The sequence below is a fragment of the Synchiropus splendidus genome, chromosome 8 (genome assembly GCF_027744825.2).
Source record: "Synchiropus splendidus isolate RoL2022-P1 chromosome 8, RoL_Sspl_1.0, whole genome shotgun sequence".
In the NCBI taxonomy this organism is placed as follows: domain Eukaryota; kingdom Metazoa; phylum Chordata; class Actinopteri; order Syngnathiformes; family Callionymidae; genus Synchiropus; species Synchiropus splendidus.
Window position 1 is genome coordinate 6,274,461 of NC_071341.1, and position 27,508 is coordinate 6,301,968.

General features: G+C 41.0%; 2 protein-coding genes across 2 annotated transcripts; both read right to left on the reverse strand.

Annotated features, from left to right (window-relative positions):
* Positions 1 to 255: 255 nt before the first annotated feature.
* Positions 256 to 24,443, reverse strand: ulk2 (unc-51 like autophagy activating kinase 2). The gene is made up of 27 exons (XM_053872772.1): positions 23,467 to 24,443; positions 19,637 to 19,729; positions 19,508 to 19,549; positions 13,786 to 13,818; positions 13,286 to 13,322; positions 12,090 to 12,263; positions 11,398 to 11,471; positions 11,203 to 11,304; positions 11,069 to 11,127; positions 10,898 to 10,980; positions 10,734 to 10,784; positions 10,571 to 10,659; positions 10,319 to 10,487; positions 10,068 to 10,125; positions 8,128 to 8,277; positions 6,833 to 6,978; positions 6,033 to 6,113; positions 5,364 to 5,626; positions 5,108 to 5,286; positions 4,645 to 4,754; positions 4,442 to 4,576; positions 4,117 to 4,358; positions 3,861 to 4,039; positions 3,658 to 3,776; positions 3,422 to 3,579; positions 2,699 to 2,834; positions 256 to 2,609 (listed from the first exon to the last, which is right to left on the reverse strand). Exons 1-27 carry the CDS (start codon positions 23,554 to 23,556, stop codon positions 2,545 to 2,547), a joined length of 3,117 nt encoding a protein of 1,038 aa, XP_053728747.1. The 5' UTR covers positions 23,557 to 24,443; the 3' UTR covers positions 256 to 2,544.
* A 1,373-nt stretch (positions 24,444 to 25,816) lies between these two features.
* On the reverse strand, positions 25,817 to 26,930 carry tmem97 (transmembrane protein 97). Its single transcript, XM_053873353.1, has 3 exons — positions 26,770 to 26,930; positions 26,543 to 26,687; positions 25,817 to 26,247 (listed from the first exon to the last, which is right to left on the reverse strand). The coding sequence occupies exons 1-3, from the start codon at positions 26,881 to 26,883 to the stop codon at positions 25,982 to 25,984; spliced, it is 525 nt and encodes a 174-aa protein (XP_053729328.1). The 5' UTR covers positions 26,884 to 26,930; the 3' UTR covers positions 25,817 to 25,981.
* Positions 26,931 to 27,508: the final 578 nt, after the last annotated feature.

Below are 27,508 nucleotides of genomic sequence, written 5' to 3' on the forward strand. Positions count from 1 at the left end.
AGAGGAGGGCAAAAATCGACATCTCCTTTTGTCATTGCCGTTCAGTGATAAAATAACTTGAATTAGAATTATTGCATTTGGGATCAATCAAAACTCAGATTTCAAGAAACGTGTTAAACATTTCAACTGGACTAAAAGAAAAATAATTAAATGATTTGTTGGCAAAATGATGGGAAGATAATTGTAAATTTATTGAAATATGAAAAGCGAATCCTGCTCTCAAATCCAACACAAAGTGCTTGTGTTTATATGCACCTAAGACCTGCACTGCATTAGCACATGAGTGACGCCACAGGGATGAATATACCAGACCAAACGGTTCAGTGTATCCTTTCTATTAATAAAAAAATCAGACAAATAGCTATATTTAGTTTATCTCTTTATTAACAAAGATTGCGTTGAGTTCCATAAAGAACAATGACACAGACAAAAAAAAAAAAATGGTGCATTTTTCAGGGTCAGCTCAGAGAGGGTTCTTCCAAAACACAAGCAGGAGGAGCTGGACCGGGAGGAGATACAGGATGCATACATTCAAGATTCTACAGTTCCTACAGGATTATTTTTCAGGTTTGTCGCCCAGCTTTTATCTAAGACATTCCATGTTGGTAGAGAGCAGGGACTCTTTTCTTTTGTCACTTGGTGCTTGTGAATGTTACAGAGCTCCTCAGAACAGGCTGATGTCCCAGGTGAGTCTGGTGAGCTTTATCATCCGCACACAGAACTGTATTGTGAATCAACACAGAGGACAGCGACCTTGTTTTCATAAAGCCACTTGCTATTATTACTTGATACTGATGACATCAGAGTTGATACCCTCAAACATGCACGCAGGACAGACCGTAGGTATCACTGAGAGCACAGGCGAGACAGCAAGACAGTCCCAGATAAATGTGATCCTTTCCAAGCCATTTCAGAGACGCTAGCTGAAGACCAGCTGAACAAATGTGTGTGGTCTGACATGAATAATCATGGTAGAAAGTGTTGGAGCTGCCGTTAAGTTTATATTTTGGCACACTCCTGCAATGCCAGCATAAGTTACAGCAAACCCTTGGCAGACGGACAGGTATCAAAGTTAAATATGTACATTAAAAGATTTGTGCTCTTTGACCGACAGGCAGGAAGGGCTGCTGCCCAACGTAAAAATCTCACACCCGCACACACCCTCGGCTAAATAAACATGCACCACACATACAAATATATATTTATATATATTTACAGTTTGCAAACATCAAGTTTCGTTAAAAAAACAAACACATATTGAGAAATTGTTACGCATCCAATAGGTTGTTATTAAGGTAACTTGTGAATAATGAACTGCTCAATGACTGTTGAGGTCACGTGACAGTGTGCACATCTACCTCCCTTTCCTAAAAGTCAACAGGGTGCTCAACAAGTCTTTGTCAGTGCAGGACAACAATTCACCTGTGGAACTTCCTTTAAAAAAACTTGTTAAAAGGTTTCATGTGATATCGTTATCTGTCCATCCCTGTATCAATTTAAATAAAGGTTTTCAATGTTTACAAGACAAAAGCAGCCTATAATACAGAAAAATATAAATACATACAGAACTATTTTCATGTTTGGTTGCGGCAGTCTCACTACGAGCCTGTGTTTTTTTTTTGTTTGTTTTTTTTTTTTAAACTCAAGTAAAAATAATATGGAGTAAAAACAGTGGAGTGTCCTGATGCATGTAGTCATCTGAGAGTTGGCCTTGTTTGTCAAACTCTTCTGCAGATTTATCCTGTCGACTTGTTGATCTTGCAGTTGAGCCGTAGAAAGACAATTGACAAGCCTTCACATTACAACCTTTGACACTGACACAGGTGTCCCACTCCCCCACACATCCTCCGCTGACACTAAAGTGCTTGAACTGACCACATCAGAGCAAACAGCAGTTACTAGATCGTCCTCTGCTCTCTGTGGCTTCGAGTAACAGGAGTTGAACATCAGTCTGCTACACTGACAAAATATTTCATCGAAATCGTTCCCTCCTCTGGACTCGAGGTGTTTCTTCAGAACCAATAAATAAAGACAATACAAACTGAAACACTGATAACAAAACAGATGATATCATATAGCAAGAAGGATTGAGAAACTGCTTCTCGAAGGTAAAAAGTCTGTTGGAGCTTAGTTCCATTTCAGTATTTAAAAAATCTTGTCCATTAAGATAAAAAAGTCGAACAGAAACTTTGCAGATCAAGTCCTTGTTTTCGGAATCCGTTGACATCTTTGGTTGAAAGTGGCGCATCATTTGCTTCTTATAGTTCAGTTTATGATGCAGCAAGAAATATAACAAATAACATGAATAAAATCAAAGTGCTTAAACTGCTACAAGAACTAAAATAGCAGGTGTTGTCTGAGGATGCAGGTCAAGCATAAGGGTGTGGTCCCACAGCGTGTGAGGGTGTATACCAGATACACCTCGTGTGAGGGGACCCCAGTCCTAATATTGTAGGGTAAATACTTGAGTAAAAGTGTATGGATATGTAGCGATTTTTACAGGTTATGATAGGTGGGTTAAAACCTCCACGTGTGCTGCTGCTGCTACTCATACAGCGTGACAGTGCAGTAGCAGAGGGTTGAGATCCTCCGATCCACACTGGCTTTATCTGCGAAACAAGACAAAGTTCAGTACTCAGAGATTTATTAGCACATCAATAATTAAAAAAACTTAAGACAAATCAGAGTCCTTTCTTACACTTGACCACGTTCTCAACATCTGCAGGATCTTGAAGGATTTTAGAAAGGCCATCCAACAGCATGGCGGCTTTGCTGTAGCGGTAAGCAATGTCCTCAGTCTGCTTGAACATCTCATCCAGAGCTGCGGACTGAACCTGAGCACAGGAAGAGATGCCACAGCCTGTTGGTTAGATCACTAAAGACAAGAATGGGGTGTGGTTTTAAGATTTAAATTAGCACATACAAACCACAACCTTGAAATATTATCATAGATTTTCACTTTGAATTATTATTAGAATGCCGAAATGATCATGAACAGGTGTCATCATAGTCACCAAAATAATGATAATTTGTTGTCACTTATTACAAGGAATTTATCAGTCACTGGGATTAATTCGATTAAATATCTGAATGCAATTATTCCACAGGGCAGAGAAGTGCCAAATAATGGTATGGGATGTATTATCTACAAAATATTGTGTACAAAAAATAATAATTACACCAAAATGAATTAAAAAAATGCAAATCTATGCAGTTCATGTTATATTTACTAATAGTCCTGAGGAACAAATTTGATTTGAGTAGAAAATAAAGGCACAGAGTCAGATAAACTAAATGAGACTTGATGTGAGAAACAGGGTTGAGAAAAAAAGTAAATGAATGAATAAACACTTCAGCAAAAGGCAATTTAGTAAGAGAAATGGGCTCAAATAAGAAGCCGTTTGCTGAATGTGCCACTGACCATCTCCACGGCGTGATTGTAGATGAGCTTCTCAGCAGTGACGCTGTTGATCTCGTCCACAAAGCGCTGCTTGTCAGAGAAAAAATGGTTGAGTTTGTCGGTGAGCCGCCGGCAGAGAGAGATGCAGTTTTTGTATCGCTCGTTCAGATTCTTCACCACTGCAGACAAACAGAGGGCGATTAAATTCGTTATTCGTCGTGAATATTTTGTGTTCGCAGTTCCCGCCCAGTTCTCACCTTGTTTAACTGCTGTGGACGGATTGAGTTTGGCAGATTTTATCTGAGCCTTTGCAAGGTGAAGAGAGGAAGCCAGGAGCTGGGCTGCCTTCATGTAGAGCACCAACTGCTCCACCTGCCTGTAGAGGGCAGTAAATACTTGCTTTTAAACTTTCTCCTTGCAGCAAATCTTGTCAAAACCGGCAGAGTTCGACAGCTCTTACCCCCACTCTTTACTGAGCTGGCTGATCTGGTCCACGACCACACTTTCCTGTGGAGGATAGAGCGATGCAGCAGAGGCGCCCAGCTCTGCACCCCCAGCTCGGACAGCAGCCATCTCCAGTATGCAGTCAGTGAAGGAGAGCATCATGCGCAGGTGCATGAGAGTGTCTGTGTGCTCACGCTGTCGAGAATGTTGACGAAACTCAGCAAAACAATTCCAATAACCAGAAAACAGAGAAGCACACTTTACTTGCTTACCTCCATGAGGGTCTCCTCGGGCAATTCTGGGGCTTCAAATGTAATGAACCCCTCTAAGCTAGGTGGAGATGTTCCATACGGAACGTAACGGGGACTATTTGATGTGCCATCTATGCCAGGAACTAACTGGCCACACCCTAAACCTCCTGGTGGGGACGAGCCCATGGCCATGCCAGGCGGTGAGCCTATGATGACACGCCCACTGGTGGAACACAGGGAACCGGCAGAACTGTTGGAACCCACTGAAGGGGGACAAGGAGAACCTTGACATAAACTCTGAACTCTCTACTTTCTGGTTTTAGACATATAAAGGAGGCATTCCCACCTGAGGTGGTCCGTGGTCGGGTACCAAGATGGCTGCAGGTGGGAGGGGTGCTGCTGCTAGGGGGTGAACCCACAGTAAAGAGGACGGTGCGAGGACTGGCAGAACCACATGCAGGCAAACTTGGACCAGCAGGAGCTTCACATAAAGAAATGTAATGTTAATGTTTAAATGTGTACTGTGTTTCTGCATCTCATTGATGATACCTGTGTCCATTGGTCGCTCTGTGTTCAAGCTGTCCGTGCTGCCTTGATGGGGCTGTCCAACTAGAGGGATCCTGACCTGCTGCTCAGACAGACGACCAGTGCTGACCGACCTGTGGAAAATGCAGCACAGCCAAGGGAGGAGGAAATGAAAACATAGAAAGTCGTGAAAAAGAATGCAAGACATGAGAAAGGTCAAATGAATACTACCAGGAAAAGACTAGTTAAGATAAAATGAGTCTGACTGTGAAATGAACTGCACGGTCGTATTAAAGAAGTCTTACAGCCCTGTAAATACTTGAACCAAAGAGCACTTTAAAAAGTTGTTTTAACAATGGATGTTTTGAGTTACTGTGATGACAATATGTGAGGAACTTACTGGCACAAATTTTAATCCACAAATCTACTTTATTGAAAAGAGAGTTTCACTATTAAAAGGTACCAGCAGAAGTTGAAAGATTCCCACCTGCCAAAAGTCCTGCTGCCCTCAGGAGCAGCTGGACGGGCACCATGAAAGGGCATACAGTGATGAGTGCAGACCTCCCGGGCATCTGCTAGCGTTCTGGTGGGCACTGGACTGTCAGCCAAGGCCATCAAGTTACACGACGCTTGAGTTTTGGGTATCTTAAATGGTGCAGATATGGTCTGGATTGTAAATAAAGAGACACAGTTAAAAACCTTATGATTCACAGGTTGGGAATTTGCTTCAGGGCTTCACTCACCTTGGTAGGTGAGCCAATGATGGTGGGCAAAGGAGACTTCTGCAGCCAGTCTGATGTGCGGGGGGAGGTGCAATAGAGTTTTGTGGGAGAGGAGCTGAGGTGGCCAGGGCGGCCCAGCTGAGGAGAATGACTGCAGGAGGACGAGGGCTGAACGGGGTCTGACAGCTGCTTGTGGAGCTTCTGCCTGGTCTGGTAAACCTCAGTCAAAGTGGGAGTACTTTGGAGGCGAGCGCCCAGGAGCTGAGAGGACGGGCCTGGAGAACCTAGAAGAGGATACTGGTCGTAAACAACTCTAGGAACATTCAGAGTAAAGCGCTAGCTTTCAAGTTAATTGGTTAAAATTATGAACAGCTCTCTTTCATGACTCACTTGTGACAGAAAAAACAAAGAGGAACATAAGAGGGATTAAAAATAATTTCTTTATCAATAATACAGTGGAAAACAGATATTTTTTTGACCAGTGAGTGTCATCTTCCTGCACCACAGCTTATGCAACACCCATTATAAAGTTTCACCCACATGATTTCCCTGAATATGCATTACACAGATCTCTTTCAGTGACCTGGGCTCCAGAGTAGAATGTCATCTACGGGCGCTGCCTGACACAGTCACATGCGTGCCTTTACCAGGCTATTTAGAGGGCGGCTTAGGTTCTGACCATGAACTGACCTCCTGAGGAGCTGCGGCTTCGAGCTTCATGAGTCTGCAGGTGGCAGCAGCACTGACCAAGCTGTTCAGGGATGGTTCCAACTGCAGACAGTGATTTGGACAAATATGCATATTTGACGAAAATGAAGTTTTATTTTATCCTATTAAAGAGAAACAAATACAATGCACCTCTTAGCACAGTCATCTAAAATATCTACAATATCCAGTACAAAATCTAATTAAAATACCACATGAATTCACACACAACACTAATGGTGCTTGAGTTATCATTTTGAGATCAGTCGATATAGCCGCATCTGATGATAAGCTTTTTTTTTCACAGCAGAGTTCAACATTCTCCTGATAAAGCGAGAATGTTTTCTGTTTTGAGACAACATGGAGACACTATCATCTCATCTTCCTGTCTGTTAGCTATGCTACATCCTGATCAAGGATGAAAGAGAGTCATATCTAGTTACTGATAATTTAAAATGTTCAATTCATTTTAAATTTAGTCTGAGTATCTGTCACTGGTGAGTGTGTAAGGGGGAGAGAGAAATGAAAGTGTACCTCAAAACCATAAAGTACATAAATAAATCACATCAACATCAAATGTGTTACCACATCTATTTAACTTCTACTTCTGTATTTAGGAGCATCAAAATTTTATTAAAATTTTGTAAGAGTTTGCTTTCCCAAACTTTGCTTCAATTTATTGTGTGATATACAACAACAAAACAATTTTGGTGTGCACCTTCAGTCATGCTCATGAATCTGATCAATACTCTGGGAACAAGTGTGGACATGTCAGAGCTTCTTACCGAGAGGCGAGGGAGAGTAGGGCCGAGAACTTCCTGTGGAGAGGCGGCGACCGACCGTCTGAGGGGTGTCTGCAGCACACGGGGACCCGGAGCTAACTTTGGGGAAACCCATTGGACTTGTGTTGGAGCGTCTCACCATGCCAGACCTTGAAAGAAAAACATTTTCAGTTAAGCTTAATATAAAGGTGTCATCTACAATGCATTATAGCAAATTCATAGGACATAACCAAATTTCCTTTAAATAAATGACCTACTCAGAAAATGCATCCACAAACTGGTAAAAATGTTGAAACGCAGCAGCAAAAACAAATTTAAAAATTCTTGGAAACATTGCATGACATCTTTTTTTTTTCCATCACCGCCAGTTCAGGGTGCCTGCCAATCACTTATGTAAGATGTTTTTGTAGTTCACCTACATTGCTGCTTCTCATTATGACCTCCATATTTTGACAGAGTTCAAAGAGTTTTTCTTGTTTAAATGTTTTGCTTTAAAAACAAAAGTGACAGGAGCAAAAGTTTGGATTTTTATTACGGGTCTTGTGTAACAACAAAAGAAAAACAAGGAACTACAATAGAGAATTTGTTTGGTTTTCAGTACTCTGTACAAGAACAACCAATAACAGAGTCACAAGTAGAAACAGGGGAAAAAATAAATCAGGACTACTAAACATGTCTCACAAAATGTAGTCTCTTTGTTTTTACGTGTTGCTATTTCAAAGCCGTCTGTGTAATCAAAGGGCGTAAAGAAAGATCAATATTATTGTTCATATACAAATATTGAAGAGCGAACACCTGCATAACAAGATTTGTTGTGCAGGTACAAGGAGGTCAAGGTGTCAAAACTCTCAATTTCATTTGACTGACAAGAGAAGGTGAGCGAGGCAGCGGCAGAGAGACGATATTTCCATTTGTTTTAGAGATGGACTGCCTTTCATTCACAGACACGAAAAATGAATTAGCAAATCTAAAAAGGTCACAGCAGAATAATTAGCAATCCAGTTGATTCAAGGCCACAGTACCTCTTGTGCCCAGACACCAGCTTGGGAGAACAAACAGAATTCATCTTCCTGTGAATAGCAGGTCTTTGCTTCTCTGCTGTTCCATCAGTTCTAGCTTCACACCCAAAAAAATCTTATAGCAGGCAGCCCATTACAGCCGCCGCTCTGATGCAACGTTGGTGAAATATTACAGCCGCAGTGTTATGTGACACGCAGGGAAACATTAGTCAGAGGTAAGTATCGTCTAACGTCACAGGTATTGGGAGGACATCATGTTAGCTCAACAATCCCTCCTACCTGGGCGAGCTGAAGAGGGTGGTGGTCGGGCTGCTGGACAGATTCTGCTTAATCCTCTGGTAATTGCGGACCTGGGTCGGAACAGGGATCGGGGTGGTCTCGGCCCTGGGAGACACCATGGGAGTGTGCCCTGGTGTCTGCTGCTGCTGCCTGAATGAAAATAGGCGTGTTAGCCGGTCTGCTCTCGTCTCTTCGCTCCATATGAGCGGCACTTCCTTCAGAGTGTCGACACCCATGCATGCAATTGTAAAACAATACTGAGAAAAAAAGAGAAGGCAACGATTCCTGGAAAAATGTTTCTTTGTTTACTTCAGCGTGTGGGCACATGGAAGGACTTGTGTTTAACTTCTCTGTTCAGACATGGAGGAGTGGTCTCCATGTATACACAGAATGAGAACCAATGAGGTTATTTATGGGGAGTGGCTAGAGCTGAAGGACGACCAATGACAAACCTGGACAAGCACTCCATGTTCAGGTCGGAGAAAGGAAGCTTATTTGCTTAAAAAAAAAAAAAAAAAAAAAAAAAGGGACAAAATGATCCAGGACCTGCCAGAATCAAAGAACCAGGCAGCATCTGCTGACAGGAGGGGGATGGGCGGAGGAATTGGCGGTTTGAGTCGCACTGGTTCCAAACCAGTATTATGTAACAGCAATGGACTGGGAGGGACTTAACCAGAGATGACACGTGAGGCCAAGAAGAGAACACACAAAGACCCTGAATCAGCTAATATTGTGTTGGAGACGCTGGAATCCATCTAAGGGGTTTTAGATTCCTGTCCGTGCCACTTAAGGCTTTATCGATACTAGCTTAATATAGGGCAGAAAGATGACAGCTATTGTTGTGCTCCTATAAAGATGAGACTTTATGGGTCAGAGACCAGCTGCAATTTAAAAAGAGAGCGAGCGAGGACAGCGGATCTGCAAGTCTGTCGCCTCTACAATGACCTGGTTTCCAGCCCATGAGAGGGGGATGGCAGCGCAATGCTCTGTCTCCAAGCCTCACACTGCTACTTCTCTCTGAATAACAATTTAGGACATACTGCACGAGGCGTGGAATTATGTGAATGGATTAGGTCATTCTACAATATTTAAAGTGACAGCCAATGTCAAGAAAAGAGGTGACAAGGTCCTGGAAAAAAGGAAACAGCAGGATTTTGTGTATAGCTTCAATATCTAGGGTCGAATAATTTACGCTGCCCTGTCTATTCTATTTAGAATGGAATTATCAGATTGTTTCCTCTTTCTATTGGTCCTTTAGAGATTTTAAAATTGCACTTCTGTAGACGACCACTCCCTCTTAAGTGTGGTCATTTCTTTATAATTAATGTTTAATAGAGTTCCTTTTCAGAGCTTTATCTGAAAAGCAATGGTACAGTTAATCAAAATACTGTACAAAACCCATGAAAAACCCATCGATGAGGCATCACAAGCTCCTGAGGACACAGGAAAGGACTTCCTTCAGATGTCGAGCCAAAAGAGAACCAGTTTGGATTTAAAGACATAGAATATTTTCTTCATCACCCGAATGCCGCAATGACACAATAGAGAGAATAATTGTTCGGAATAAATGGGAATTTCACATTTGTTACTTTTGTAATCAAACATATTTTTATTTTCATTCTATTGAGACTGGACTAATTAATGTAGTCATTATCATCATGACTCACTTATAGTATCAATATCAGTGGAGAAACATTTAGTGGTGCAGAAAATACAAACCTGTTCAATTTATGTAACAATAAACCTATATGTGTTAAATTATACATGTTACATAACATCAATTATAACACAATGAGTACATATTACACAATTAAATGTACTAATAATTACTGATTAACAATATAACAATCACATACTATCAATCACATACTATTAGGGAGAAAGTTTCGCATGACGATCTACTCCCAAGCTGGTGATTTCAAGGGCAGATAACTACTCACCCTCCACACATCAGGAACTCGCTGGATGGCCGGCGTGGTGCACCTATTGGTTGGTCATCTGTGAAATGTGATGAACGATTCAATTCAATCCGATGAATCTCTTTGGGACCCACCCAAAGGTGCATCTTCATTTTGAGAGAAGTACCGCAATGTATTCTCTACAGCGATAAGCTAAGCTGAGTAAACATCTGTTGAACAGTTAAACAAGGGTGCCCTTTTGGGTGTATCATGTTTGTGTTTGGGGCTCTTACAGCTGTCAGCAGAGATGTGAGGCACAAGAACAAAGTCGTCAGTGTCTGAGGAGGAGTTCTTGCTGCTGGTGCTACCGGCAGACTCTTTGGACAGCTGCAAGAAGTTTGGCAGACCAAGTGGTGGAGACGACAGTCCATCCTCTGCAAGAGTCTGCATGTCTGGAAGAGACTGTATCACAAAGCAAGCCAGAGGGAAAAAAAAACATTAGCGAAGTGAGCAGGTGCTTTGCGACAAAATGGCCAGCAACTCACAGGAGGGGAGTTGTAGCGGATGCATGGAGAGCTGCCACAAGAACTGTCCATTGGTGCGTTAGAGGAGCTGGGGACTGGCACGGGGCAAGCTGTGGGGTGAATATTAAAGTGTTTCCAGTTGTTACGGGCAAATGTTCGATGATTAGAAAATATTTATGCTTACATTTTTTTATGGCAGTCGGTGACTCCAAGAAAGGATGGCTGAAGAATGTGTCTGCAGATAAGGAGGCGTAGGAGAAAATAAGAAAAATAGGAAATCTGGTATCACCACCACTGCAGTGATTGGATTTCCGGAGGTTTAACTACACAGTCTATAACACTTCTTACCGAAGTCCATCCGGTCTTTCTGATTTCTTTGCAGTAATCCCAGCAAAAGCTCGCTAAGTGCTGGAGATGTCTCCCTTGGGATGCTGAGGATGAGATCATGAATAAAAAGAATCAGTGCACCATCAAGGATGTTACTATAGAAACAGCAATCATCTTTGACCTACTACTTACATGGGCTGAAGGTTCTTATTCTTTTCATAAAACATCCTCAAGTCTTGTGGACTATTGGCCTGGAAATTTGAACGTGAATGTAAATGAGCATTCACACACAAATAAACTTGCTCCTACAGTGTTTAGCTCCTGACCTGAAATGGTGGCTTTCCAACCAGACACTGATAGATCACCGTCCCTATACTCCACAGGTCAGCTTTGGCATCGTAGTTCTGGGACATGATGACCTCGGGGGCCTGGGGCAAAGGTCATAGGTAATGGTCACGATGCAAATTGCAAACTCAGCAAGGAGAAAAGGTCAACACAAAATGAAGACAAGCATTACTGACCATGTACATGGGGGACCCACAGAGCGTGGCCGCCATCATGTTGCTCTGAAGGTAGCGTGCAAAGCCAAAGTCCGCTTGAAGAGATAAAACAATCCAGTTATCACAGGGACTAGCATAAATGAGTGGTGTTAAAAAGAATGGTGATGTTTAAAATACATAAAATAGGATAAAAATCCTGTTATTAGCTATTCATGAATTATTTCAAATGCACTGTAAAAGTACAGGGGCTGGAATGAAACATGTGTAGATGTGTTTTTGTGTTGACTTTTTCCTTGAATTCAAGGAAACTGTCTGGACAAAAAACAATGGACCAAGTAGCAATGATCTGACAGACAGAAAGAGTGGAAGCTCTTCTCTGATGGTTTGACGTCTGTAGTTGAGAAACATGCACTCATCACAAGGCATAAGGTCAAAGGTAAATACAATCCATAGTGCACGTCTGATTTAGCAGCCCTGCTGAGGAAGACCGGAGCAGTGGTTTCTAATGTGTGAGTGAGTGAGTGAATTTATATTTTAACAAAAACAAATCAAACCAATAAAAAGAAATTAGTGGGACTGCATCAAATCTACCTAGCACCAAGTTTATCAGTTAATGGCTACTGAACAACGTTGAGCGTCTTCTCCGGAGTGCCTCAGGGCACAGGTCTTATACTAGCACAAATAATTTAGATTGACACATATTTCTCAATTACCTATTTTAACACGGATGCCACTGACGTTAGATTTTTTGCGACCAGTGTAGGACAGCAGGATGTTCTGAGGCTTCAGGTCGCGGTGGATGATCCCTTTGTTGTTGAGGATGCGCATGGCTGCAGCGATCTGCTGAAGGAAAATCCTCAGCGTCTCTTCTCTCAAAGTCCCTTTGGCTGAAGGAGAACACGAGAAAACGGTTGTGCCACATGAGAATCAATGGTTAATATTCAAATGCTCTCTGTTGCAGCATTTGAACGTCTGACATTAAACATAATCCGGTGTGGACCAATGAAGTACAACCTGACTTGAGTGTAATTGGTACATGGCACACAACATGCACTGCTGCCTATTAAAAACAAAGCAAGCCAATTGAAGTCCACAAAAGCTTGGTTCACAAGCGTGAAACTTAAAATGGAGAAACTTCATCTTTAGTTTTTCCCCTCTGGAGTTAGAAAATCTGATCCCGTCGCGACTAAGAGGATTCCTCTGTAGTGTGCACCTTGTAAATCAATAAATATGACATCCCAGTCAACTTCAGACAAGGAATTATGTGGGTTCTCTTTCAACCACTTCAAAGATGCCAAAGTCAAGTTGCATCAGGACTTCACTATTAAGTGAAGGATCGAAAGAGGGATGGGCAGTTAAACATCAGCCGACAGATAAGGGAAACGTTACAAGACAAGCAGGTGTCTCCCGCACAACAAACACGACAATGAACTCTCTCAGGTTTTGAGCGGGTGCAAACATAGGTTTAGCATCACCAAAATTGAAGTAAGAATAAAACCTCCCCAGACTAACAAGCACACTCACATGTGGTAACTACAGGTGACTTGCTTTCACACATGTGACAAGACTGGTTTACTAACTGTGTGTGTGTGTGTGTTCTTGTACTTCTATCATTGTGAGAACCAGTATGAGTTTTTAATCAACAGAGTGAAGACATTTTGGCCGGCCCTCACTTTGTCAAGCCTCATTTTGAGGGTTAAATCTACAAAATAGCTTGGTTATTATAATTATGTTTTAGTTTGGTTAAGCGTAAAGGTTAGGTTTAGCCATTTGTTTTGGATGGTTCGGTTTAGGGTGAGAGGCTGGGGAAAGCATTATGTTAATGTATGTCAATGACCGTCCTCACAAAGATAGGAAGACAAATATGTGTGCGTGTGTGTGCAGCAGGACAGATAAGCGAGATGCTTACCTTGGAGATAGTCAGCCAGATCCCCTCCATTACAGTACTAGGAGAAGGGAGAGAAAAATAGACATTTCACAGACAGTTAAATTAGGTTGGCAATAGCCCAAAGTCAAAACACCACCCTCATCACAAAATGGCTGGCGCCATGACAAAAACATGTTTTATTGACTTGTTGACAAATGTTTTACACAATGAATAAAAGTGACAAGAATATTTCAGAACCTATGCAACAACATGGCACCACAACTCATGCAGGTAGGTGCAGATGCAGCCTCAAAGCATGTTTATGGAATACAGAAGTGCATTTCCAAGAAAAACTGTGAGGTGAATGCTTTGAAAAATAATCATTATGAAAATGCGGCCCTTTGATACTATTTTGAAACCATTTTGAAACAAAATATTGGCAGAAGTGTGTGATCATTGGTTGCCATGAATCCAGGAACAAGGAAGAGGCAGTATAAATTTTCATGCGTGCGAGAATGTGACTTAGAACCAACCACACTTACCTCCATGACCAGGAAAACAGAGTTAGGCGTTTCCTGGAAAAAAACATACAGAGAACAGAATCAGCCCCTGCCCTGGAGCAGATATGCAAATGAAAGCACAAGAGATGTTTTGAGCTTGCTTGGCCTGTTTTGATGAAGAGACTGGAACTGGACAAAAATAATGACGCAACACCGAAGAACATTTATGGCTTGTGCTTCTAAATAAACAAGAAAACCTGCACTGCCCATGCACTGGCGCAGTTGAGGTAACTATAGCGCAGAAACACTCAAACACTTGATACGCTGAAATTCAATTGGTGTTGTTTGCCAACTATGAATAACAACTGCCAACAACAATATTCTGCATCTATATTATAATATTCAGTCATTTGCCGGACACCCAGAGACTTGGATAAAACATAATTTCCATGGCTGAAGTGGCTTCTTTACAAATGCCACCCAGGACTGTCTCAGGCTGCAGCAGGTGCTGGCAGTGGGCAATGGCCCAACTACTTGTTTGCATGAAAAGGCTAGACTTACTGCTATACAACCCAGATAAGGGAGAGTGAAGAGCGCTGCAGTCAGTACCAGAGTTGAGAGGGGTTAAGCCAAGTCTTATATCACTCCAATACCCCTTACATCGCACATCAAACTGCAGCGACATTTAACAACGTCAATGTTGACTCAACAGGAGGGGGTGGGGCTCTAGCTAGACCAAAGCCATGGCAAACATTACATTGTTGTTATCACAGATATATCCAACTTTAACTTGTTTTGTTCAACAAATATATTATCCCAGTAAAATGTTTAGAGATCATTTGCAGGCAACCAGTCAGTTAACTCTGGTATAGCCATAAAATAATAGGTTGCCGGTTTGCGTCCGGCCTCTGACCTTTACATTTAAAGCATTGAACTGATGAGAGAAAATGTTTTTTTCTCAAGAATCAAAGAATGAAGAAAAAATTAGAGACTTTTATCATGCAAGAAAAAGGGGGAAAGGGGTTGTGCTTGGTCTATCTGTGCATGTCCCATTGTGCTAGGAACTACCCTCCATTGTTTTTCATGGGGATAAAAAAAAAAAAAAAATTGACCATCCCCCTGAATTTTTTTTCACAACTCCACTACTGGCTGTGGTATTATGGAGCAAGTGTGTACAGTCACAAGAGGGTCATGGGGCTAAAGGGATTAACGACTCATCAAGAACATGTTTTCACCAACATTCACAACGGTGCTCTCAGTTGTTGCCAAAACATCTTTAACAGTATCACTGTGTCAAAGCAATCAGCATGAACAGCGTGTAGGGTTGTAAAAACAACAGCGATAGACGATCAGAGAAACTGTGGCTACTATGAGTTATGGAATCTCTGTAATGCCAGCAATTATGTAAGGGTGGGGGACGGAGGATTACTGGACTGCAGATGGCCATAGGTGTACACACGTCATCAGTGAAATCATAGTACACTGTGGAGCAAAGTCTCAGTATTTTCACATGACCAAATTTCTGACAGACGTGTAACTGACAGCAGTTATGTCAGACTGGTTGTTAAGTATTTACGCGAGGCTGAACTTTGGGTACAGAGAACAGGATGTTTACTTTGTGCGAGAGGAACAATGTGTAAGACAAGTATGCTGACCACACATCAACAACTGCTGAGCTTTTCCATGTGCAAAATCATGTGTTTGGCAAACACAGTCTGAGCGTGAATATGATAAAAAAGGGATCCCAGTGAATTAAAAAAAAAGAAACTGCATGTTTTTGTAATTAAAATGGAGCGAAGTACAGTCGTCCAACATATTTCAGTTAATTAATGCCAACGAATGTGGAATAGTAATCTCTTAAACATGACAGTGAGCTTTGGATGGCATCCCGTTAAAAGCTCAAACTCAACAAACTCAATATGGGAAGAAAAAAAAAGGAAAATATTGAAAGGTTTCTTTGTATGCCATATCAAAATTTTGTTTGATTTCTTGTTTGAAGATTTTAATTTTGAGGATGGGAATTAATTAATAAATGCAGAAAAAACAGCCACCCCTCTATCAAAGAGGGTTGACTGTCTAAGAGTTTGAAAGGCGACCAAATATGGATTTTGTTTTTATTAAACAAAGCATGTTCTCTTCAGTTGCTCTACATGCCTTAGTGGCATTTGTGATTGTTGACACTGGAAGAAAAATACATAAATAAATAGCAGCCCTTAAGATTTTCAGGAGGTTAGGTATGGCATGGTGGTCACTAGTTAACTGTAGCTATAACTGTAATAAATTGTGGCCTAACAAAGACAGAAGGGCTAACCCATGAGAGAGACAGACAGTGTGAGACACAGTGGAGACTCAGAAACTACACTGCTGTATGTTGGGCAGCTTTGCCTCAGAAACAGCCCGGTGTCCACGCTTGACTCACTGTCTACACACTACCTCCTGAAGGGAAAGCAGTTATTAAGTTAATAACACTTGCATTAGCACTTTCGACAGTGAATCATGGTCATCATCAAAACCCTAACTCTTAATACTGTACCACATTTTATATGTAAACAATGTCACAGATACATAAAAAGTACTCATTCGTTGTTCTTGTTACTACTGACACTGACTGATATTAAACAAGTCACAATTGCAAGTTGTTTACATGCATGTTTATCGCTTTTTTTAATGTATCACATAATCTGTCGCTTTCCATATGATAGTTGCAAAAGCAGTGAAAGGCAGTAAACATGCGCAGGTGTTCACACGCCAAAAAAACATCAAATTAGCCGTCTGTTTATCAACAGCAAACGTTTGCCGGTCTGAGCCAGTGAAATGTCTGGAAAGCAAAGCAGAGTGACGAAATGCTGCACTTGGCGGCTGAGCTGCGTGCCACAGGATTTCTAGGAAAAGTTGTTCAAATGTCTCCCCGCCCCCTCTCAGAAATGTTCCCCCTGCCGCTATTCTTTAACCCCTTGGTGACAAACCGGCCTCAGTTTCCAATCACATGTGCATGTCCGTATGCACACACGTGGAGGGGAGGAGGGGGTTAAGCTAGAACAAAATGTTCTTGGTCCAGTACTCTAGCTTTGGTAAAGACTTACTGAACCAAATACATCTGGAGCCCACTTTCTTCCCCAGAGAGTTCCCTTGTTTTGATATGAGCTTGTTATGTAAGAGGGTAATGAAACACTGAGCGTCTGCATGGCACAGGATCAATCAAATATTGGTTTAACTTTAACAAGGGTTTATGTATCCAGTAGGAATCACTCAGCTTTTACAGGTTAAAGCAACAAAAGCTAATTCATCAGTGTGTCACAACAGAGTCAACACAATCATCGAGATTAACCTTCATCTGTGGAGTTGGCATTCAGATGAGCACACAAAGTCTTGAACTAGATCTGACCAAGAACAGTGACGTCATCCCAGGTTGCCAAAGGTCAGCGCACACTTCAGAGATTTGTTGTTGTCAGGAACGGTTTTGAACTTCATACAGATATTACTGATTTTGGAGGGTGATGACCACCGAATGGATTGTTACTGCAAAGCTTGGTTTATAGGTCGAAGCCATCAGACCTTAGAAGACTTAAACCATCTCAAGCTTTGAAGTTAAAGCTGTTTAGCCTGTTCATGCATATCCTCTGGTGGAAGAAACCCAAACAAATCAATTGGATGGAAACAGTTTATCTGTGGTTGTTGCCTACTTTGTCCTTTCTGTTGTTATTGTGCAAACAAGTGACACAGCACGTGAAAGCTGATGAGCAGATGACAAGAACAGCTGATGCTGTTGGTCTAAAGCCAGACGAGATGACGTGGGGAAGGTCGTTGAAAAACAAGAAGATGGAAACATTGAGACAAAAATAAAAACCTAATAAGACAGGAATGGAAATCTGGTCGAGGAACTGCTATCACAGTGACTCCACAACTCTAATTGTTTAACATCTACAACAGCACAGACAAATAACTTGCGCAGAACATAACTGTGTCAACTCAGTTTCTAGTACACTTTATCTGATTACTCTGCTGTCGTAAACGTAATATCCATGTGTTTGTCGAGCTGTTAGGCTGCTATAAGAACCATGGCAGTTTGCCCACTGACTCAAAAGACTGTGATTTCAATTTGAATGCAATATCCCGCTATATGTTGTCAGCCCATTTCAGACCAACTACTTTAATAGAGTTGTTTTTGTATGAGGAAATAGCTTTCTGACAAATCACCCAAGGATGTTTCTTTTGGACTGATTCCTACCATAATCTGTCATTCTTGTTAGAAGGCAAAGGTTCATGACCACGGTCTGCTATTTCCACCCCACACAAATATTAAAGCCAAAATAAAATCAGATGACTCACAGGAAGAAGTCTTTTCCAAAACAAGATACACTCTAATTTCAAAAAAATATTTCACCATACCAACAGACATCATTATTTTCAGTATGATAGAAAATTCCGACCTTCCTTGAACACACGTGCGTACGCATCCAAGAGATGTAGAGCAGCACTAAAGAGCAAAAACAATGACGTGCTGGTGCCAGTGGACGGTCTGGTGCAGAAGAAGCATAAATATTTACGCAAGTAAAATGTATATATATTTCAGTTAAAACATATGCGTCTTAGATGCTTTAATAGTAGCCTAATCTAAAGTAAACCCCATTTCAAACATTGTCCCAGCCACTTTCTCTGAAGTCATATCCCCTAATAGTTTTTGTCGCCCAATTTCTCAAACCAAACTGATGACCTTGGTCAGGGATCTTCACAATAATTACCAATGGTCTGGCAAGACAGTAAACGCAATTATGCATAAGATAGTAGAAAATATACGGGCAACTCACTTGGGCTTTACAGGCCACCTGGCTACCATATTGGAGACCCCTGCTCTATGTACTAATCCAATGTGACCAGCGGTAAACAGGTTCATCTCTTGCCAAATCCTGTGTATGGGAACCGCAACACTGAACAAAAACCTGTATTCCTCACCAAATTTACACATTAAAAGTTTTCCTCCCATAGCATGCTTTAGTTAATGAAGAAGCTACAATTTATACAGTATCTCATCCCAACTCAGCAAGTGCAGTGTCACTAAGGTAAATATGATGCCTCTCCAGCGATGAGAAGCATCCCAAATAACTAACTCCTGGAATTATGACAAACGATCAGTTAGTTATTTGTGATGTAGCAAAAGTTAGAGATGCAAAACAAATGACAAAATCAAGCACATCATTGGCTCTGTATTGCCAATCACGTACCACGTGTTGTGGTGACTTATAGCAGACAAAAGCTAATGAGGAATATCATCTTCTCAACTCTCCTTCTGACTGCGGACCTAGTTTGTTACTAGACAACAAGACAAGAGTGTCTCCATGAGTCATGGATGGTGATGTCCGACTCCTAATCCTGTTTAGTAGGGCATAATCCTATCGACAGGATTTATGACAAGAAGTCAGCAGTACAATCCACAATGGCATTATACAGTGAATGAGGTATAAACGTCACCATAATGCTGCTACAATCGACCTAATTTTACATTACACTGATGCCTGATTACACTGCAGTGCAATTCATTTACACAGCAGGTGCCTGCAGTTTTACCTCACTGACTAGTTAAACAATAAAGACGATGAATGGTGTAAAAATTAGACTGTCAAGACTGAGATGTCTCCATTGCATTTCGAATTAATGTTAAGGGAAACAATGCATGCATTGACAAGCTCAGCAAATTCTATTCAAATCTGTAACACAATATTCAAATGATGGTTTATCGATGACATGGAGAAGATGTATCCCTTACCTGGACATCATAAAGGGCCACAATGTTTTCGTGCTGCAATTCCTGAGAAAGAAAATAGTGATTAAAAACACAAAACAATCAGTCTACTGATTCTGTGTCTACTTACACTCGACTTTGTGTAGCACTTACTTTTAGGATTTTGATTTCTTTGCCAAGAAGAATCTGGGACTTGGAGAGGTTCTTTTTATTGATACTCTTGATGGCCACCTCCCAGTCTGTCTTCTAAAAATGCATATCAAGAAAGAACACAAACTGAGTACAATTGTTACATCCAGCTTTCACTCACCATGTCTGAGTAGTTTATATTCAAGATTATTCAACAATCTGGCCTGTTTATTTCCAGAGACCAAGGATTCTGCCTTGGAAATATCCACAGTGATTGATTCGCTTTCATTTTGGAAACAATGTTTTTTACGCACTTCGAATAGAGACAGCAACCGTGGTCGGTAAGTGTAACCCAAAAGAACAATTTAGCCACAACAGCTCACGGATGTTATGATACTGCAATGACTTGAAAAGGAGGAGTCAGTGGCTGGGCTGCACACAGAAACAGCTTATACAGTTTCTTGGTGAAAATAATGACAGTGATGACTGACCATGTAGGGATCTGAGCTCACACAAGCGGGAAAAACACCTGCCCATGTCAGCCCTGGTCAGAAACACTGAGACATCAAACCAGCATGAAGTTGAAGACATCTTCTCTATGGACCGAAGGGAAGCTTTCTATATGAATCTGTATTAATGTCAGATTCTTGACGGCACTATATGTCTGAGTCTATCCCAGTCTGTGTGTGTGAAAATATCATGCATGCTGAATGAACAGTGCGACACAGCAGCCAACACAGAAAGACCACAATGACACTGCCTGAAGATCATCGTCAGATTGCCTCAGCTCACCCGATCCCAGCAAATGAATGAGACCCAGTATGGATGTTTGTGGTGTCTCTCTCACTTTACACACTTTACAGAGTCAAGTAGTTCAACCCAAGCCAACAAAAATGTTGCTACCCTGACACCCAACAGCAGCTATGAAATAACCCTTACCGCAGAAGATTAATGTTTTAATTATATTCTCTTATGAAATGGTTCCAATATTACAAAAAATATTATCATTAATAAGTAAATCTGAAATGATGTTTCCATGGCCAGAAAAGTGTTGGGCGCTTGGTACTAAACGTACAAGGTATACATTTGGCCCATAGTATAGATCAGACTGCACTGACAGACATCAGACAATATAAATGTCTGAATAAAAACTAAAGCTTTCAGTGTATTATGAGTAAATTGGAACAGAAAATACAAGTAAATTAAGTGTTTACACAGAGCGCTGTGATCCTACATAGAATAGATATACAGAGGAAAGAAGGACAAGCAAGCTTGTACTTTCCATTTCTTTTGATTGACAGTCATACTAGAAGTCACATAACTTAAATTTAGGATGCAAGGAAAAGCGCTGTCTTCAAAACATAACGTATCTTGGGGCCAAAGTCTGCCATGAGGATGAGAGCACAGCGTTTCATAAAATAAATTGTACTAAAAAAAAAAAAGATTTCTCAATCATCTTTTTACAAGTGACTCCCCGTCAAAAGTGTACCATGCAAATGTTGCACTAAGGTCTGACGCACTGGGGCTATTGAACAGTGTGTACACTAGTCTTATCTGCTGTGGGCTTTTACATAATGATAACATGATACAACAATGGGGAAAGAGGAGACTGTGATACTCTATGAGAGAGTGAGCATCAGGTGTCAATTCAAACTCAGCCTAATGGGATCTTGACATGGATGTAGACAAAATACTGGATCAAAATAACTTTCATTTTTTACAGTATATATATATATGTGTGAAAGAATGAAAAAAAACCCAGCATGTGTTGTTTGTTAGCTACTTATGTTTATCATTATAATAACTTCTATTTAGATATATATTAGATTAGATATATGTTTAGAATATCACGGGACATTCTTAGCTGCGGGTGACACTTTTAATAAAATTTGGCCCAAAACAAGAGAAGCAGTAAAGTACGAAAAGAGTGACTTAAACTCGCACACTCTAATGCAGAGGTCCTCAACCTTTTCTCAGCTATGTACCTCAGTAAAATACTTTTTCAGCTAAGTACCCAGACAAACGCGTAAGTCACAAACAAATTAAAAAAAACGACATAACACACAGTATGAGCACCATGTGATTTTTTTTAAACTTTCTGACATCAAAACTTTACCCTCATATGTGCAAATTCTCATCATAAGCATTTTTTTTTTTTTTGAATGAATGAATGATACAAATGGTAAGAGAACGCTGGATTTCTTTTATGAAGACCACAGCCAAAAGTTTACGACAACTACATGAGCAATTAAAATGTAAAGTTCGATGACTAGTTATAGTCATTCCATGCAGTCCACATCAACCAAATGTGAGGGATTCATATTAAAATACAATGCTCTTCAAGTTAAATTCAGGTTCATCTCATGACTTTTCTCAAACAAAAAAAAATGCTAATACTTAATCCTACCTCGCGTGCCTGAAACGACTTAAGTCGTACAGTTGTACTATCAACACACAGTGTATGCCAGCTCAACATTAAAACCATCTGGTATTTCATTGGATATATGCTAAGGAGGAGATAGGGGAAATCATTTTCTTATAGGGACATTCATTGAGAAATTCATGTCCATCTGCTCCACACCAACAGAGGCAAAATGATGTAATCCCCTCTGTGTCAGGTACATAGACATTAACATGTCTGAAATTACAAATCCAATCACATCTATTCCAAGACTTCATTCCAGCAAGTAAATATGTTGAGTAATCCAGTGAATTAAAAGTAAATAACTGGTGTCAACAGCAGCTTTCTCAGGACACTGCCCTCAAAGAGGTGAGACAAAAACACTGCATCCCGATCCTCCCCTTTCCACTAGCAGAGAAAGTCATTGACTGCTGTCTGACTCACTCCATCCATGAATTGAGAATGGTTTTATTCATGTAACAGACACGAGAAGGACAACTGACACAGCCATTAGAGCATGTCACAAGCATGTTGCGTTGTCCTAAATTACTATCATACAGAACAAACGTGTTAAAACTTTTAGCACAGATTCTCCTTTGTGTGGCGTTAGATCTACAGCTGAGATGCAGTGGGAATACGCAGCACTCGATTTAAGATGATCGTCACGCACATGCCATTGACAAAGCTTTATTGTTATTGGTCAATATCCTTCTGTCCTCTGCGATAGCAGGATATCAAGCCATTATTTTTATTTCAAAGCATAGCAGCTGGAATCATTTGTACACATTTTTTATTGTTGACCATGAATGCAAACATTTTCAATGTTCACCCCCTTTTTGCATGTGAGTACAGAGAATGTGGTGTTATAAATTACAAACCGGTTTAATCCCGAGTTTTAAAAAAGCTGTGTCCTAAAAATAGGCTGGCATCAATTTTATCCAACTTCTCCCCCAACAGAGCTGGGATTGCATCGCTTGGTAGCCAGCAGAACTGAATGGAACTGAAAGGACACTGAGGTGAGTGGAATCAAACCAAAAACGGCTTTGTGATTGTTTTTAACAACACTGAAACTTCTGCTCACTGAGATTGAATACATTATCTATAGTTTATATCAGTGTGGACTGTGTTTCTTTGGTGCTACATTACATAACACAATTCCCACTGTAACACTTAGACTACCTAAATCATTAATCATTACAGTTCAACAGGAAGTATTATTACTATAAAATCATCCTCTTGATGAAGTAGATCAAGTCAGCATTGAATTTTATTTTATTATATTTTATGCATTTGAAGATTACTTCCAGAACCATAGTCAAAAGACCAAGATAACTTTTTGAGAGGACATGGAACCATGATGACACTGTGCTCAATACAGAACAAGAACGCACCTGAGACTCTCACCAGGGAATTTTGGCATGAAATTGATGGATGTGAAGACGGCTTCACTTACCTTCCTGTGGCGTCCCTTGAACACAACAGCAAAGGCTCCATGTCCAACCAGATCCTTCCTGCTGTATTCAAAATCTCCCACGGTCTCCATGATGAGGAGATGAATTGGTTTCCGTCTTTTCAGCAATAAGTCACAATTCGCTGTCCCACTGGTTTCTTCTTGCTCTCGGAGTGACAGTCTGATGTTGTGTTTCTTTGTTGTGTAGACACATTCATGACAGGATGCGTTCACCAGTCGACGGTTTGAAAGTCACTCAGTACACGGTTTTGTACATGGCTCATTTAAATGTCATGAGCGTCACCTTGTTTACGGCTTATCCGGACCAGTTAGATCGCTGAAATCAAGCTTTGCATCACCCACATCCACTGTGTGACCCGGGTCAGTCTACATGGTGCCGAGCCTTCTGGACATGACCGAGCAGAACAAGCTATCTGTTAGCCTGGTAGTGACATAATCCCGCAGCTACACCTAACCTCATCGCTGCTACACAGGGCTATGTCCTAGAATGCTATCTATATTTTGACAATAATAACAACAACAGGGGAAACGAGCGCTGAAACATAAATAGATGCAGTGAGCTTTAGTGCTACCGAGCACGCAAAAGCTAATACATGTCCACTAGCTCCATTCAATTATTAATGGACTTTAAAAATAGCATGGTAAACTACGGAGAAGACATAGTTAATATTCGATATCGTGTACAACCAGTTGTCCGAACAGGTTCCTTCTCGATGCTAGTCCAGTCAATATTAATGAAATCCAAGTGACATCAATTGACCGAGTCCTTCGTGGTCAAATTGAGGTATGACACAGGGCAGCCGCCCTGGTGTTCGATTATATCCGTATCGCGAAGTTATCGTGGATTGTCCAGTAAAGACATACATTCATATTAATGGCGTATCTTCAAGAGCAGACTATCCTGCAGACGCCAGCGTAAGAGTACGTCACTCTGTTTACTTACACAATGCTGCTCCACAGAGCACCGTTGTCTATTTATACCACCGATTCATCCGCCGAGGCCAGACACCGTTAAATGTGCTATACATCCGCTAGAGGAAATAGTGCGTTCGGTAAAATCCACAGCAATGTACATAAAAGTGACATAATTTGTCGATATAAATAACGTAATATCCCCACCATAAGTACATGAGAATGCACGATACACTAAGTGTATTCACATTGTAAAGCAGTCATTTCTGTAGTCATGTATTGTCAAACATTGAATATTGTTTTATGTATTATCTAAGTTTCATTACCAAAAGACACGAAGTACGTAAAATCTCCACTGTGCTTATGAGTTCATACTGATGCTATGAAAACATTGGAAATTATCTTCACTTATGATGTCACTTTTGTTGTACCACTGGTTTTGGAATAATGAGTGAAATTATAGAAGCACATAAAACATGCTAGAAGCACAACGAATAAAAGGACATTACCTTGTCGTACCATGATATGGAATTTTATAACGAATAGCGAAAAGTTTTGAAGCACCTGACCATGACTTTAACCATGTATACAAACCAATGAGCACCAAAGCAGGGTGTTTTTATATATGTGTCTAAACACCATTACAGGTTTCACGTGTTCTCTCTCGCGTCAAGGCTAAGTAATAATAATGAATATATAATACTGACTGTTAACACCAATACAGATGTAGAGTTTGCATTTTAGTGTAGTAAACACGATTTACTAGAAAAATCCCGTGTGTTAACTGTTAAATATTGACACCTAGTGGAGAAAATTGGTACTCCATAATCATCGCACCTATTTTTCCGTCATTTAATGTTATTAGAAACGTATTTAAATGTGATTTATTATAAACAGGATAAATTATATTAATTTTAGAGGTGATCGTCCATGTACATATAAAGACAAAAATGCTCCATGTAGGTCAATTCTTAACTGGCCATGACTCATGTTGATTCAGTTTCATTTATACTGTACAAAATAACATTTACACACGTGGTGAAGCAAGATCTTCCCATGTAAATTGTGTGCTAGACCAGTTATACCACCTGCCCACCTCAACATTCGACAGAGAAGGTCATTATATAGTCAGTCAGCACAATTTAAATGCTACTCTCGTTAGAGTAGCTCCAACAGCTCACTTCCAAAATGAAGTAGACTTCTGGAAGTATTGAAATGTGGTTCTTTTTGTGGTTGTTTTTTCCTGTTTGGGGATCTATTTCATCGTAAACACAATTTCCACTATTGTGAGTGTCTGTACTTCTGATTCTTTGATGAAACCTATTTAATAAAAATGTAATAAATAAAGCTGATTTTTAGATTGACTTGAGTTTGGACAGAAAGCGACTAGGTCTCACAAACAGAAAACACATGTACAAAATTAAGTAAAAATGTTTACTTATGCAAGTGTGAAGACAACTGCAACAAGGACTTTAACCATGTCTTGGTGAGAAATCAGATGGTTGGTCACGAAACCATTGAAATACAACAACTTATCACATGGTTAAAAACAGCACAGTCTGGATCTGTGAAATACAGACTTCATTCACTTCTTCTTCTTGGACTTGCTGGCTGATCTGGAGGCAGGGCTGTAAGTGGAGGAGGTCAGCATGGTGAGCAGCAGGAGCAGCGGCACCACCAGGTACGGCGCATAGATGGATATTAGCATCCATCGCTCCCGCATGGTTTGAGGACCAGGATGGGGTTCCATAGGGAACTTATAGAAGAGGATGTGGCCCAAGATGGGTATCAGTGTGGTAGCCACATGAGTGGAATATATGATGGCTGGAGTCCTGATCCACTTACAACTGCCTGAAGGAGCAGAACACAGAAATACATGTGGAAAGGTTAGAGTAATTTCAGCAGAATGTCACTTAGTGTCTCCATTTTTATGACAGCGATATGCTGAAAATGGTAAGACCGAGAAAGATTGAGTGTACTCTTATCCTCTCTCAAATATTTAAAGTACAATTCAGGCTAATATTTGTGCTTTCGCCGTGACACGTTTCCATTAAGAGACGCGTTCATAAGAAGTTTACTTTCTTCACTTGGTTGGATCGAACAGATAATTACAACCATAGTAAGATCATTGCATTACATAACTGACCTTTTAGAAAAGCAAACGCTGCCACGGGGAAGAAAGGTGTTTGCAGAAGAGCCTCGCAGAACACGAATGATTTGAACCATTCTGGGGGGTCCACCACCATGGGGTCCTTGAACTCAGCGGCATACCACCTGAGAAGGTCCTTCAGCTGCGGGACACACGTATGACGAGCACTCACGTTATCAACAGGAAGCAACAGTGTCAGTACACCTGTGTTCGCTTTCGCCCACCTGCTGAGGATATACGACGTCGGGAAGCAGCGCCTGCAGGTCGATGAACAGAGTTATGGGAATGTGAGAAGCGAAGTAAAGGAAGAAGATGATTTCTAAGAACCGCAGAGCCATGGAGCCGCGTTCACTGAGTAGACCTCGAAGAAGTGGGACAAGAGTGACAGTCGCGTGTCAGGAAACGCGTAGTTCCAACAAGAAGCTGATTGGCTTAGATGGGGAAAAGAGGCGGAACTACATACCCATGAAGCATTCATGTTACTCTTAAATGTGGGATTTTCTGCAGCCCATCAATTTCCGCGCTGTACGTCGCCAGATCTTACTATAGGGAACATAACGTACACAACTTTACACACTAAAAACGAACGTTCATCAGCGTGGTTATAGTTTGCCACACAGTGCGGGAGCAGCTCAGTCGAGTAGTTGGGCCGCCGCTTCTTTATAGTCGGACATCAAGAAAGGATGCCCACCAAGGCGTCGTTCCCTCAGCTCATGATATGAAGAAACAAAGAGGATCTTTGCATCTTTTTTTGCGATGTCAATGTTCTTGTGTTGGACTCAAATGACTCCCCTGGACAGCAAATGAATTTACAGATTTAACTTGATGCAAACCCGTGTCCACAGTGAGTGCAAGTCCTGCAGCAAGCCTCACACTCTGGCAGCCTTTGAAGCAGGGGTTCTTGACCCTTTTGATCTTGGGGCCCACCTTTTCCCAGAACAAATGGACCCAGGGCCCATTCAA

Coding starts and splice junctions, on each gene's coding strand:
- ulk2 (XM_053872772.1), bottom strand. CDS start 23,556: ATGGAGACCGTGGGAGATTTTGAATACAGCAGGAAGGATCTGGTTGGA. Junction 13,323..13,785: donor CTGTTTTCCTGGTCATGGAG/GTAAGTGTGGTT, acceptor CCCTTCTCCTAG/TACTGTAATGGAGGGGATCT. Junction 4,040..4,116: donor CCGAGGAGACCCTCATGGAG/GTAAGCAAGTAA, acceptor CATTCTCGACAG/CGTGAGCACACAGACACTCT.
- tmem97 (XM_053873353.1), bottom strand. CDS start 26,883: ATGGCTCTGCGGTTCTTAGAAATCATCTTCTTCCTTTACTTCGCTTCT. Junction 26,688..26,769: donor ACGTCGTATATCCTCAGCAG/GTGGGCGAAAGC, acceptor TGTGTCCCGCAG/CTGAAGGACCTTCTCAGGTG. Junction 26,248..26,542: donor AGCGTTTGCTTTTCTAAAAG/GTCAGTTATGTA, acceptor CTGCTCCTTCAG/GCAGTTGTAAGTGGATCAGG.